The sequence below is a fragment of the Lepisma saccharinum genome, chromosome 3 (genome assembly GCF_977018435.1).
Source record: "Lepisma saccharinum chromosome 3, izLepSacc3.1, whole genome shotgun sequence".
In the NCBI taxonomy this organism is placed as follows: Eukaryota; Metazoa; Arthropoda; class Insecta; order Zygentoma; family Lepismatidae; genus Lepisma; species Lepisma saccharinum.
In genome coordinates this window covers 63,119,308-63,134,705 of record NC_139231.1, presented here as the reverse complement: position 1 = coordinate 63,134,705, position 15,398 = coordinate 63,119,308, and the positions used below count along the sequence as shown (strand labels likewise).

The window sequence follows — 15,398 nt, the reverse complement described above, 5'->3', positions numbered from 1 at the left end:
TATGAATACCATTTCTTTCTCTTCTTCCTGCCAGTCCTGGGTTTGATACCTGATGGAGGCACAGTGGTTTGGATCAAGTTCATGTAATTCTGTTCCATAATGTATATGTACAGAAAGATTCAATGAGATTGCTTAAATATTACAGCAAATTTTCAATGCCTAGTTACTTCTTACCTACTCTGTACATAGAGTGCTTTTATATCTCTCTCCCAGATAATAATTAATATGGAAATGTGAGTGGATGAAAGTATATTACTTCACCAGCAAAGCATTTTTTGTTTGAAATCTTTACTGAATTTTTTCAAACGTTGTCTTCTTTGCAGAGAAATTTATAGAGTATGCTGTTGAAAATCACCACAGTGATTTGGTACAGATTTTGGCAGAACAAGATGCAATGAAGTATTATTCTGTAATTGTGAAGTAAGTGGACACTTTCCTACTGCATAGATTTATCATTTTTTGTTGGAAAAATTTAAATATTAGGTGCCCAATGCAGCACTTTTATACAACAATACTGAAGGTGTAATAACAAAATAAACCAAAGACCAAAAATGTGTAAACAAACCAGGTATACCAGAACTCGTGCTGCCACCTGGACAGCAGTTGTAGTAGCATGATGCAACTAACATGGCTTGGAAGTCGGTACAAAATTTTATGCAGGTGAGTGAACATGCTGACTGTTAACATCCTTTTATTTCAAGTCATGTATGTGGTGATTTCATGATGGATCCAAGAAAGGAACAATGAGTGTGCATCAGTTTTGTGCAAATCACAGGAAAGGTGCAGCGGAAACCCTGGCAATGATTAAACAAGTGTTCGGGGAAGAAAGCATCAGCTGTGCACAGGTGTTTGCTTGGTTCAAGACTGGTTAGACATCTGTTCAGGATGACGAACATGTAGCAAGGCCTCTCCGCTGCATAATGCCCCACATTGTTGACAAAGTTCAACATCTAGTTTATGAGGATTGAAGTCAAACCATGGTTATTGATTGATTTGTTTTATTTTACTTGAAATTTCTGCCACTTGTGACTAATCACAAGGATGAGTGATGAAATTGATGAAAGGATACTCACAAAGAGCATCCATGGCCAGGGTAGGATTCGAACCTGGGACCCCTTGCATCATAGCGCATTGTACTAACCACTCTGCTACTAATGTCAGCAAATCATCATTATAGGACTTCCAAAGGATTCTTACTGTTGAACTAGGCGTACATCGTGTTAATGCCAAATTTGGGCTCAGAATCCTGACGTGTGCAAGGAGCCTCGGCAGGTTGCCTCCGACAAAACAATGAACCCTTCTTGTAGATATCACTGATAATGGTTTATGGTTACAACCCTGAGACAAAGCAAGAATCCTAATAATGAAAAAATCAAAACTCACGAAGACTAAAAAAATTAAGATGGGTGAAGAGAAAAGTCAAGGGAATGCTCATCATTTTCTGTGACATGAAGTGGATTGTGCACAAAGAATTTGCCCCAGCAGGCCAAATAGTAAATTCCACTTACTAGTGTGATGTCTTCACCATCTTCACCATCTGGTGACATCTGAATTGTTGCCCCTTGCCGGGTATCATGTTGTGCACCCTGAGGCTCCGGACCTCCCTCTTATGCCAGCTTCATGAAAGTGTGTGTGAAGATGTCACCTTGAACTTTGACAACATTAGAACTGTCTTTTGCATCATGACAAGACGCAATCTCAGACTTCCTTGTTTCCCACAGACTTTTTAAACTAAAATAACATGACTTCTCCCACCACCCTACTGACCTGACTTGGCCACCTGTGACCTTTTCTCTGTTTCCACTACTGAAGATCAAGTTGAAAGGCTGCCAGTTTGACATGATTGAGATGATCAAAGCAGAAACAAAGGCAGTGCTGGACACCTTCACAAAACACAACTTTCACGATGCCTTTAAAGAATGGCAGAATCTCTGGGACCAGTGTGTACGTGCAGGAAAAAGACTACTTTGAGGGTGATGGTAACCAATATGCTCTAGGTGAGTTTTCAACCAGATCGTAGCATCATTCCCGAAAATTTTTCATACCATCTTGTAAAATATTGAAATTTATGTACAGGTGAACCTAAGTTATAGGCCTATATTTTCATGAACCTGTGGTTAAGAAACTGGTAAAATTTAGAACTATTTTAACATGAGTGATTATTTTCTTAGCTCTCGCATGATATGTATATAGTTAAGGCTTGTGGTTAGTTGAGGGCATCATCTCCCAGAGTGATTGCTTAATATTGTACATTGAGGCGTATCACTTTTTAAAAGAAATTAATGGGAGATCACAATGTTTATTGATCAATTTCTGTTAAGTCTTAGTTGTGTCTGTGTTATGAGCATCTCTATCCATGTACTAACTTATATGAAGTGGTTTCCTGCTATATAATAAAATATAACACACACTTATTTCACGCTAGATGTTTTATTTGTTCTGATGACTTCCTTCATTTTAAATATCAGACCTTTCTATTGTGCATGCATGCTAATATGTTTCGATAATTAGCTTTTTTTAGTAGCATTTCTTCATAAATTTCCCCTTGCTTCCAGTTTTTTAGCATTTTTTGAGAAGTGTCCAGAACTTGGAGACAGATTATTATCAAACCCTATCCAAGTGTTGCCAAAGTTTGATGAAGCACTCATCCAAGCTCAACAAAGAGTGTTGCTATCAAATGCCAATGAAGAAAAGAATGGATACCACATTAAAAGTAAAGTCCATGCCAGACTGACAGGTATGTGTTCTTTTTCAGATATGCATACTTTTTAGACTGTGGTTTAGACTGCATGATCAAAACCTTGACTTGTAATGGCCCAAGTTCTCATCGTTTAATTCCAAACTAATCATGGTACACATTGATTTCTATTTATGTCTATACACCCATACTTCATCAGCTTAATGATTACTTATTGCATGTTTTCTGGATAATTATTTGTCTCGTCTGTTTACTCCTACATGATTATTTGTTTGCAAGCAGCCATTTGATCACTTTTGTCTTGGATACGGACTGCTGCTGCAACCATACATGGGGTAGGAAGGTGTTGTAAAATGTCTAAGTGCTCTTGTTGTTGGGCAGACCAGGATTAGAACTCTTACGATTGAAATATATATATTTTCCCATTGCATTAATTGCATTAATTGACCTGGTGGCATTTTAACTGTTCAATCCCAATAAGCCCATCCACATTGGTACTGGAACTGCAACGACAATTGATTGATGCATGACTGACACTACCACTGGTTTGAGAACTAATAACCTGCGCTGCGAACATGTTAAACCTCGACAATTGGACCACAAACACTCCTCCTTAAGCAGTATTATTACCTCTCTGTGATGGGCGACAGTCGGCTGCCTTTGTTGTGCATTTACAAACGATGCCAGCTTCTGCAACAATAACAAGAAAAGAATAACAGTACATATATTGCAACCAGACGATAAAGCACGCGAATTTTTCTTTTGTTATGAACTTTTCACCCATCAAAGCATGCCAATTTTAACAAAGAAAACAATATGCATCGCATTAAGCAGCAAAAATAACAGCTTCCTTCCTTTGTACAATTCCTACAAGAACACGTGACGGATCCGCAAGTTGAAATGCTCATGCTTCCACATAATTTGTCATTTGAGCAATTCTAAAGTGATGAAATATGAACAATAGTACTGGAGGCATTATGGAATTTAACGTTCACTAACCAAACGCATGCTCTTTCACATACACACACACAATACAATGCACACAATGTCAAACCGGTCAAGTACTTAAAATAACATTATGATGCTTCCAGTCCAACAAAACTCAGTCACTTTGTGTTTGTCCTTCCATGATAGAAATAGTGCTTCATTAATACAGTTGGCCACACTAGTTACTAACTAGCCAATGAAAATGCACTGCATAAAAGAAGCAACCATTACGTCATCTATATTGCCACATTAACATCCCTGTCGAGCGGTGTGAGCAGTGATTTGGAGCACTATTAGATTGTTTTCAATTATGTTTGCGCAAGTGGGGCCAGGAATGGAATGACAATTGGCAACAATGGCGAAGGTTGGCGAGCAGGGTAGAGCACGTGATGCTAAGAGGCAGGGAGACGAAAATTGGGATCTGCACCGCGACAGAGAGAAGTGTGTTGGCTTCTACCACAGCAGTCTATGCCCATGATGACTGTAAAGGAAAAATAGTTGCTCCCTGGGAGGCACAGATGCTTGCATGAACTACTATTGTTTCTTCTATGAACAGTACTCCCTAAAACTCCAAAGAGCATTAATTATTTTCTCGAAGATTCAAATTTACTGTCCCAGTCACGCTTCCTAATTCTCTTATAAAACTTCCTTTTCTTGTTTTGTTTTTTTGTGTGTATATATATTTTGCAATTCTTGGGGGATACCGTTTCATCTTTCAATCTCTCTACATGTGGAAATAGGTACAGCATCCTTGTAGCTAAATTCGCTGTGCTTGAATTTTTATCAAGATAAAGGAGTAATGTGGTTTTGGCCATATTAATTTATAAGAAGTAAAAAGTTAGAATATGTCTTCAAGAAACTATTGTGCTTCTTGATAAACACTTGAAACACTTTTGTTTGTAATATTGTAATTATGTGTAATTGTCAATGTTACCACAGTGTTCATTTTGTAAATCTTGATTAGTATGCAATGTTCCTTCTGTGGAATAACTTTTATACTCTTGACACATGCTTCACTGTTACAAATGTGCATGTTTTCTGAGAGGATTATGCATTTATGCATTTCAGTCCTCAAAATTTTCAAATCATAAGATTGAAACATTGAGGGATGAACTGATTTTATTTGTCATGGAGGATGGAATTAAGATATTGAAAAGTATCCAAGAGTGCCACAGTTATCCGAGCAGGATTTTTGCTCATTGATCTAAATTAGCCAAGCATATCAGAAAAGTGATGTAAATTAGGAAAAAATACAGGGTTGGGCACGAAAAACCGTCCCTCCTCATATCACTTGGTCTGAAACGAAACTTTCTCCAAAATTAATGTGCTTAGCAGAAGGGACGAAGTGACATGGCCAGATTAGGGGGGGGGGGGGAGTAGTCGACTGGGTGAATGTAGGAAAAATAATAGTTTGAGAATGTCTGACAAGATGAAGCAGGCTGGTTTTTTGTGCGCAACCCTATACAATTCATATTGATACAGATGTTGTTAGGGATGCATGCCCCCAATGATGTGAGATGTAAGATACTGACTTATTATACAGGGTAAGTCAAAAAGATGGACCCAATTTCAGACATTTATTCTGTGAAATACAGGTCTATTCTAAATGATCTTCCCGATTTCAAACTTTAATATCTCACGGTTATTTAATCACAATGACATGCAAATTATTTTAAATGAAAGAAAAACTCAAAAAGTTTTTTTTTACATGCATACGTGTTATGTTCCACGTCAAAGGTGCTCAATATGAGTGCCTTTTGTAATTCGGCACATATCAAGCCGATAGTCAAATTCTTGCCACACTCTTCCCAACATCTCAGAGTCAATGGACGCAACTGCTTCTTGGATGCATACTCGAAGTTCAGGTACGTTGTTAGGTAGGGGAGGCTCATACACTTGGTTTTTAACATAACCCCACGAAAAGTCACACGGTGTGATATCTGGGGAAGGGGGTGGGGGGCAAGGAAGCAGAACCTGATCCTCACGACTAGCTCGTCCTATCCATGGATTTGGTAACCTTCTGTTGAGTTCCCTCCTGACATCCTGGTGTCAATGGGGGGGGGGGGTGCCCCATCCTGCTGGAAAATAAAATTTTCCATGTCCTCTTCCAGCTGTGGGAAGAGCCATGTCTGTGGGAAGAGCATGTGAAGGTAGGAAAGTCTGTTTACAGTGTCCTCCTCGAAGAATATAGGGCCATAGGCCAAATGGTCTATACCACTTCCGAATTGAGTGACCGCTTGGTGGATCTAACCTGAACTTCGTCCTAAAACTTCATTGGACACAAATAACTGACTGTTGTACATGAAATTCCAGGACACAAAATGCTCTCCTGTCTTAGTTTCCAGCCATCTTGATTTACTGTCGCCCTAGCGGCAGAATGCAGAACTAAATATCAGTTTTGACAAATACTAAAACTTTTTGGTTTTTCTTTCATTTCAAATCATTTGCATGTCATTTTGACTAAATAAACGTGAGATATTATACTTTGAATTCGGGAAGATCATTTAGAATAGCCCTGTATAATAAACAAATGTTATTGTGAGACGTGTGCTATGAAAGGTAAACTGTCAAAGTTTTTTCAAACAAATCACAAGTGTTATATGTGAGCACCTTGTATAACACGGCAAACATCAAGCCGGTCGTCTATCTCCTGCCAAACCTTGTGTAGCATGTTGTAGTCAATATCAGCAATGGCTGCTGTGATGCGGGCACGCAGGTCATCCAACATGATCCTTGACAAAACCCAACATGAAGAAATCTCATGGGGACAAGTTGGGGGAACGAGGTGGCCAATGAAGGAGAGGTCGATCCTCTGGAGATGCACGGCCTATCCAACATTGTTCCAATGCCCCATTGAGATGGTCCCGAACGCTGCCATGGTAATGCGCAGGGGCACCATCCAATTGGAGAATGAAATCTGCACTATCCTCTGCAAGCTGTAGTTGCAGCCATAGAAGCCATAGTTGCAGCATATCAAGGAAAACAAGTCCTGTCACAGTACGTTCATGGAAGAAAAAAGGCCCATAAATCTTTTCATGGGAAATGGCACAAAAGGCATTCACTTTGGGAGAATCGCGTTCGTGTTCCACAAATTCATGGGCGTTAGCAGTTCATCAAATCCTTACGTTGTGTCTATTCACTTTCCCTGAAAGGTGAAAAGTTGCTTCATCACTGTAGAGCAATTCCAGATGTAATGGACTGACACTTTAGAAGATTTTCTTCAGCTTTTTAAATTTTTAATTAGGCAGATATGCAATATTACATTTCCAAAACATCACCATGTTAGATAATAAAAAGAGTCCTTTTTAACCCAGTAACAAACTTTCCACAATTTTGTCTGACTATGGAGAAAATAATAAAAAACAGCATGGTAACGGACTGACACATGTGTCAACTCACGGTTTCAAATTACTGAATGTTTTGATAAAATTCTCTGAAAGTTGGACACTTTAGTACTTCTTTTTTTCAATGATTAAAAGTGGAAGGTGGTACAGTAAGACAGCAAAATCTGAATGCTTCAGTTTTATTCAGTGGTTCAGAAAAAAAAAAAAATAAGCCTGGTAACGGACTGACATGTGTGGTAACATACTGATACCTTCTGAAATATATTCATAAACTCAACAGACGTACATATTCTTACTAAGAAAAATATTTTTCTTTACTATATAACTGAAATTAGTTAAAGTAACACTAAAAACTACTAACAATAAGTCACACAAACACTATTTAAACACTGTACAAAGGAAATAAGGTATATAAACTGCTAATACTGTATGACAATGTTACACTGCTTCTTAAAATTTTAAATTGTTTTTCTATTTCTCTTAAATGTGGAATTTCAAAAGGACCAGCACCCTGCAATTCAACTGGACCATAAAATAAAAACTTCTTGTTTACAGTTTCTATATCATTAGGTCGTGGCCAGAAAAAGCTGTTAACTGAATGATGTAAAAATTTAAGTGTAATTTCATCATTGTCCATGGTTGATATTCTGCCAATATAAAATGTCTGATCATAAAATACTGCATAATATTTCTCGACTTCCAAAGAACTGTTTTGTAATATTTCGTATCTTCCAGAACACTGATTTTTCAAGAAGGAATGAACAAATTTCTCAGTCGATCCTGTATAGTTGGAGCATTCAATGACATTTTGAGAGATGACTCTGAAATGGAGAATATTGTGTATGTTTGGAATTTGTTGATATTAACCCAGCGTTCATCTAGTGTTGCTTTCACATTTTCTATGGTGGAAATTGGGATTTCTGCTACTACAATTTTTGTCTTCTTTTCTTGAAGAAATGTGACAAATTCATGTGCAGAGTGAATTGAAGTCTTCCCAGCCATTACAGCTTCCCTCACCATCCTCTTTACTTCTCCCCCAATTGCATCTACAGCCCCTTTACCGTGGAAGTTGCAAAAAAAAACTCCACTCAATGTTGTTTATTCCTGCTGTAAAAAAATATGTGATGTTACATAAAGTGTACCTTTCCTTAAACTGTGAAGCTGCGCCATCTGAGAAAATATGAAGACTGGAAATTGATAATCCAAGTTCGTTTTGGAGATAATCTAAAATATACATGTACACTGTATTTATCATGATTAAGGCAGTCAGATATAATAGCAAAAGACTTCTTTTGTGATGTAGTTCCATCGTGAAACCAAGTTACAGCTGTAAAAACTGTAATTTGTTTATTGCTCCAATGGGCAGATTGGATTTCATCCTGTTCCTTGCATGTGAAGTTCTCAGAAAAGTCAATTTGTAAGACAGCTTCTTCTTCATGTAAGTTTTGAATCCTTCTCTGGAAAGCCATCTGCTGTTTACGTTTTATGGAAGTATGATGCAGAAAGTGTGGAATTTTTCCTGACAGAGACTCAAGACAATCGTGGACAGTTCCAGTCTTTTCAGTTTTCTCAACACTATTAGTAGTATTTCCCCACTTATACCACTTACAGAACTCTGAAAGATCTGTTTCACTTTCATCACTGTCTGTTATGGCATTTAAGTCTGGATATATTTCGCATTTGCCAGTCATACAAGGTTCATTATCTTGGCTACATACTATCTGGTCTATCAATGGCCGAAATTCTGTAGAAACATTTATACCTGAAGAATGGAGGGTGATTAATAAGTTTAATGTTTTCATGTGTCATGCAAACACAAACATTTTGAGGTATATTTTGTAAAAGAAACACAAACTTGGGTCTGCAATCAGAAAAAGCGGAAAAACTTATTTTTATCTCAGCATGCTTCAAGCAAAACATTGCATATGCTTCCTGAAGGTTTGTAAGTTAGTACCGTTTCTGATATTTTCTTTTCACTCCACCTTCACGCACAGTTACAGTCTCTTGCTCCAGGAGCTTGCCAAGAGATTCCATACGCGGAGTAAAATTCTTTTATAACATTTCTAGTTTCTGATTCTGTTTAGGCACTTGAGGGAGATGTAGAGGTATTACCAATCTTTAGTCCTTCATTCCTTGCAAAGTCAACTATAAGAGTTCGTCTCTTTCTGGGAGATGCAGGTAAGGCAGATGATGCATGTTTTTTTGCTTTCCCAAATGATTGACGTGATGAATACACTTTTGTCGGTGTTTCAATGACAGATGTTGTTGGTGTTTCAGGATGAACAGTGGCACTAGCATTATTCTGACTACCAGTAGTTTCTCTTTTCCTCTGTCTTTCCTTCTGTTTGTATTCATGGTTTTTCTTCTTAAGCTGCTGTTTACCTCTCTCACTAGGTGCACTTCTTTTTATTTTTTGTCTTTCAGCATATTTTCTCTTTACTTCTTCATAACAAGCTTTTTTTTTTCATACACTGTCTATAATTCCGCTGCTTCTCAGCATTGCTTAATCTTGGCATCTCGATTTAAGTATGATTTTTACAACACAAATTATTTTATAATATAACTAACATTATTTTATAACTTTATAAAAATCATTTTGAGTAATAAAAGTTAAAGCAGGACTGTCAGATAGCATGTATGAAAGTTTTTTAATATTTTATATAACTTCTCCTTATAATGTCAGTCTGTTACCAGTGTCAGTCCGTTACCTACCCATAATACCCTAATGCCTTAAGATATATCTGTGAAATTGTCACTTTGGATTTTCTTATAAAAAAACTTTTTCAAATATTTTGGTAACAGACTGACACTACCGCTTAAGAGTGGCCTGGAGGTTTGCATGAAAGTAGTGTCCTGGCCCGATGCGATACAGAGACACCTAGCGACATATCAGAGGACTAGGAAGAGAACCTTCCTCCCTTCACCACCCCCTCCCCTCCCCGTGACTCCCGCAGTGAGGTTTCCAGGAAAAGGACACCCACCTGTTTCTTTTCATTCTGGTTTCGGAGGCTAAAATTTCTCCACTGGCAAAGCAATTCGCATTTCACTGCTTGCTGGCTGACTCTTGCATGGAACGAGAAGAGTGGCAGGCTCCCGAGGCGGAACCTTCATCACTGAAGTTTTGACTGAATAAATTTGGTTGATTACAGTGGCTACTATAATTATGTTGAATTTTCTTGTTGAGATTGGAATTATCAATTGAGAGTAAAGAAGGAGGTAGAGAATATCAGTTGAAAGAAAGTATTTTTTTAAGGGGGTGTTCTTTTATACAAAATCGATATATAATAATAATGATAATAATAAGGCAAGAATTAGTAACAATTATTATTTCAACTATTAAAGAATCGAGTCCCTATTAGAGATGGGCAGGAGCGAAACTGCCTGGAATTTAAAAAGGGGAAACGTGGACATGCGTAACATATGGAAAAACTGAAAAGGAGAAAGACGGACAAAACAATGTAACAAAATGTACAGTAGTAACAAAGATGTCAGGAAACAATAGTATAATATTGAACATACACTTTGATGAAGTAGTTTTCTTTGTTATGATCTGAATTAAGTCCCTTTGCACAGTTCTCATCGTTGGAGTTCACAGCAGCTTTAATCGGCCAATATTGATTGATTTTGTTTATTTTACTTCGCCTTTCTGCCACTCTTGGCTAATGATGATATGATGTAATCGATGAAGAGACGCTCACGAATGACACATATGCCCAGACCGGATTCGAACCCGGAACCACTGGCGTCGTAGCGAAATGAGATAAATACTCCACCACGGGGCCGGCTAATCGGCCTAGGGTGGGGACAAACTCTCAGTGGTGATGGGAATCCCCTGTGGAAAAATATAACCAGTTCCTGCATCACATTAGTTGCTTTCTCCTATTGTGATTTTTCCCAATGTTAATTGATTGCTTCCCAAGTGAAATTTCAGTCCAACTAATGATAGTATGATCTTCAAGGTCAGCACTATAAGTGTTATGAAGAATTCGAAGTAATAATTTGTCAAGTTAGAAAGTCAGCAAAAATTATGTTTTTATACTAAATTTTACATTAATTGAAGATTTGCAAAGAAACAGTAAACCTTTTGTTGTTTGATTGATTTAGTGTTTTAAGTCCACTTTATGCACAGTAAGGCTAAGAGGGACTGGACCTACAGTTTAAAGTTGAATCCGAACCACTACGTGCCTCCACCGGGTATCGAACCTTGAACCCCTTGATTACAAGGCGGCGACACTACCACTGCACCATCGGGGAGGCCAGTGTAAACCTTTTCGTAATCGTTCCACTCCAAAAACAGATGTTTCTGTAAGAGCCACATCAAGTTTGTTTGGAAGTAGTGATGTTCTATGACACACACACACACACACACACACATATATCTCCTCAACAGGTCCTATAGACCAGCAATGTCAAACTCAATTCGTGAGTAGGACCGCATAACGATAATGTCAAAACTATCCGGGCCACACATCTAGAACCCCAACACCTTAAAATCCAGAACTAAGTGGTTCGACCCAAGGGGGCCGAAGGGAGGGGGGATTCCAGTGATTATTATTGCAGCATCGATATGTAAATTATATATACCTCCCCCCATATTTTTTCATGGTTATAGTATTTTACATGTTACTTTCGAGTAAAAATTGGTTACAATTGTAACTGTTTGTTTGCAATTATAGTTTCGTTTCGCACAGATTTCACTGTTTTTTAACAAGCTTTTCAAAAGTGTGCAATAAGTTTTTTGTTAGCATGAAACTCTTAACGCAGACAACAAATGTTTTGTCAGTCATTCTTGATCATTCGGCTGTTTCATTAATCTTCATTATGGAAAACAACTTTTCACCAAGGCAAGTGCAACCAAAATTAATAAAATTTCTACAGCAAAATAGCTTATTCGACGATACTGCTATGGGAGATATAAGAAAAATCAAGGATAGCCCACCTATACGAGTTGCACTGCAATTAAATAAGTTCCATTCGAAGTCAGGACTTGCACACGCATCATCAAAAGAAAAGGGAGCAGAGCAGAACAAGATTATTGCCCTTCGCACCCTCTGAAGTCTTGAAACCTGTTTCCAACTTCATCACGTAGTATTTTTACTGTGGACAAATATTCCTGTCATTCCTAGTATTCCTGAGAAGTTGGGAAGGACAAATTATAACTTTATTAAAAAGTTTTAATATAACGGAAGACTGTAACTTTGCAAAATGACCTCCACTTCCTTCAAAATATCAGCTCTTGTGTCACGGGGAGGAATCATTCAAGTAGTTTTACTGTCATATCGAGATAAGAATCGCATCCACGAATGAAGGGAGCTAACCGAGCTAGCTCACAGACGTGCGTAATTTCGCATATTGTGAGGGAAAAGGCAACAACACGAACAAATTTCGCTTTCAATTGTTCATTGACTAAGTCATAAATCCTCTCCTCAACTGTAATTCTGATGTTTTTATTAGCGTTGCTTTTCTGCCACGTTTGCCTAATGGCGACGATGAGGATGAGTAATGATATGATGAAATTGATGAAGGGACACATACAAAGAAAACCCATGCTCAGGCCAGGATTCGAACCCGCAACCTCTGGTGTCGCAACGGGTTGTGCTAACCACTCCGCCACAGATTATGGCAAATTTATTTCGTGATAAAGAAATACTTCTGAATGGATTTATTTTATCAGGATACAAAAGTTCTACGCTTTTCAGTATTCACTTCACAACAAAAGTAAGCATTTCACTTGAAAAATCTACATTCCTCTTCTATAGTCCTTTTCTTACTCCAACGAAGTTTGGGCAGCGATATGGTTCTCTGAAACTTTTACAGAAACTGGCTTTTCTTCCAGGTAAATCCTTGAAAATCAAGAAACAGACTCATAGGCGACTTCAGAAGTAACCTGTCAATCACCTTGCTTAGTTGACACAACACCTACTCTATAATGGAATGTATACCTGTGTAGGGAAAATTGGTCAATGTGTTGAAGTTTGGATGAGTCTGGTCTTGTATCACGAGAAAAGAGAAAACGGGATAACTACAAATGTATAGATAATTTCAAGCATGAAGTGTTAAGTGGAGCCAAGGCGGGCCGCATTAACGTATGCTGGGGCCTACATGCGGCCCGCGGGCTGCGAGTTTGACTGGCCGAAATATCAGGAGAAAAGTTGTTACGCTTCTCCCAGGAGACTCGAACCTGCGCGCGTCCCGTAGCTGAAGCCCCAGGTACCAAACTCGGGGCCTTTTGACATTATGAGGTTCATCTTTACCATTACGCTATAGGGGAGGCAAAATATATCCGAAACTAAGAAGACATTTTGAATGGACATGTAGAATGTAGGAGGCAGGGTTCGCGCTGAAGAGGAAGAAGACAGGGAATTCTCCCTCCCCTTTCCTAACCTGTATATCTCTAATGTAATTCTCAACCAAGCCAAGAATCTTGTCCTTCTACATTTTATGTCGCTTTTGTTATTGTTAATGAAGAATTCAAATTAATAATTTCTTTAAATCTCAAGTTAGCAAGTCAGTCAAAATTATGTTTTTATACTAAATTTTACATTAATTGAAGATTTGCAAAGAAACAGTAGACCTTTTCATGATCTTTCCACTCCAAAAACAAATATTTTGTAAGTGTCACATCAAGTTTATGATTGGAAGTAGTGAAGTTCTAGGAACCACACACACACACACATATATGTAAGCAACAACAATAGTAGGCTATTGTAATTTGGAGCATGTGATTTGTGAGCGGAACAAGCATGGGAATTTAACGAAGTTCCTTTGCGAATCATCAATTGTGTGTGTGTGTGTGTGTGTGTGTGTGTCTGTGTGTGTGTGTGTGTGTGTGTGTGTGTGTGTGTGTGTGTGTGTGTGTGTGTGTGTACACGTATTTCCTATCTGCACAAAGTACTACATGTGAAGTAAAACTATCGAAATGTAAAAAGAGGAAGCGCTACCACCCTCCCCGCCTTTTCTACATTTTATTCAAATCGAACACGAGGCACGTATCTAGATATATATTTCGGAGGGGCGTCCTAACGTAATGTATCAAAATAATAATATTAATAATGTTAAATTAAAATAAGTATAATTATATTAAATTAATTAATATATTTTTATTACATGAATAGGTAAGAAGGCGGTATAACAACAGTGCAGTATAACATCACGTATTCATTATCTAGCTTACGTGTAGTTAAGGTCGGCAAAATTTGTAAATAAATAGAAACTGGCCTGGCAAGGAAATTAATGTCAAATAGATAAAGAATATAATATTTATTGAGTATGAAAAAATGATGTTAGATCCAGTTGACGAAAGTAAAATTCCTGGTAATATTTTGTTTGCATATTATTATAAGTAGTAATAATTCTTGCATAAATCTTCTTTGGTACTGTCATTCAAAATCGTATTGCTTTCCAATATTCTTGCGGAAATAAACAATTTGCGATTAAACAACAACCTTATTTTCATTACTTAATTGAAGTTATTTTATAATCTCATTATTTTCATTATTTAATTTTTGTACTTGGTAAGTCTTTCGGGGGGAGGTTGGGACACCTGGACCCCCTAAATACATCCTTCGCGGTAGGGGTCGAGATAAAGTTACTGTGTCACTGGTTGCAATTCACGGTAAATATGCTCTGCTTCTCTACACTCAAACATACACAAACTCATGGCCTTCCTGCTTTCTTGGTTTCTTGCCTGGGAAAGAGGCAATAAATCAAGCTGTGACAGCTACGGGACCTGACGAGGGGACGGAACCCAGCTGTGCAGAGAATTAAAACACCCGTGCGAACTAGCCCTCCCGTCAGCCTGGGGCAATTTTCGAACAGAGACATCTAGTGGCCAAGTGGCGAACTATCATGAATGAAATTCGGCTAAAGCGGCCGTATCTTTTGCCGTCGATAATACATGACATTTTTAAACAATCATTTTGGGCTGTGCAAGTGACTTTTGAAAGAAAAGCCCTCCCTAGCTTAGTCATAGAAGGATTGAGCATTACGTTAGTATGCATCATAATGGCCATTTTCGTTAGTGCTACCCACAAATCCTATAACCATTCTGTGCTTATTTACGTATTTTCTTATGGGAAATTGAAAAAAAATAATGGAATTTGTGCACATTTATCGAACTGAAATTGCATAAATGTGCCATGTACTCAAAGTTTGATAAAGTAAGTTCACATCTACTGCGTGTTTTCCGGCAAATTTTTGTCCTAAAACGTTATATTCAAAATGCAAAAAAGCCCATGTTAAATTTAAGCACTTTTCACGGCGACCTTCGCCAAACTCCACCTCCCTCTTAACGAAGTTTAGCATGCATTACTTCTTCATACATGATATTTTTAGTATACAGTTTCTGTGCAAAATAATGTTATTTTTAT

The 15,398-nt window shown here is 37.9% G+C and overlaps 1 protein-coding gene across 5 annotated transcripts in view; it reads left to right on the top strand.

Annotated features, from left to right (window-relative positions):
• Positions 1 to 15,398, top strand: part of LOC145985090 (uncharacterized) — a 64,008-nt gene that overhangs the window by 6,667 nt on the left and 41,943 nt on the right. For 3 of the 5 annotated variants that reach the window (XM_083118675.1, XM_083118679.1, XM_083118676.1), the window contains exons 2-3: positions 324 to 420; positions 2,556 to 2,737. In XM_083118675.1, coding sequence (XP_082974801.1) covers positions 324 to 420; positions 2,556 to 2,737 — 279 coding nt within the window. Of the gene's footprint in view, positions 1 to 213; positions 234 to 323; positions 421 to 2,555; positions 2,738 to 7,834; positions 7,870 to 15,398 lie in introns of those variants that run through there. The other 2 variants (XM_083118677.1, XM_083118680.1) reach the window with 2 other exon arrangements.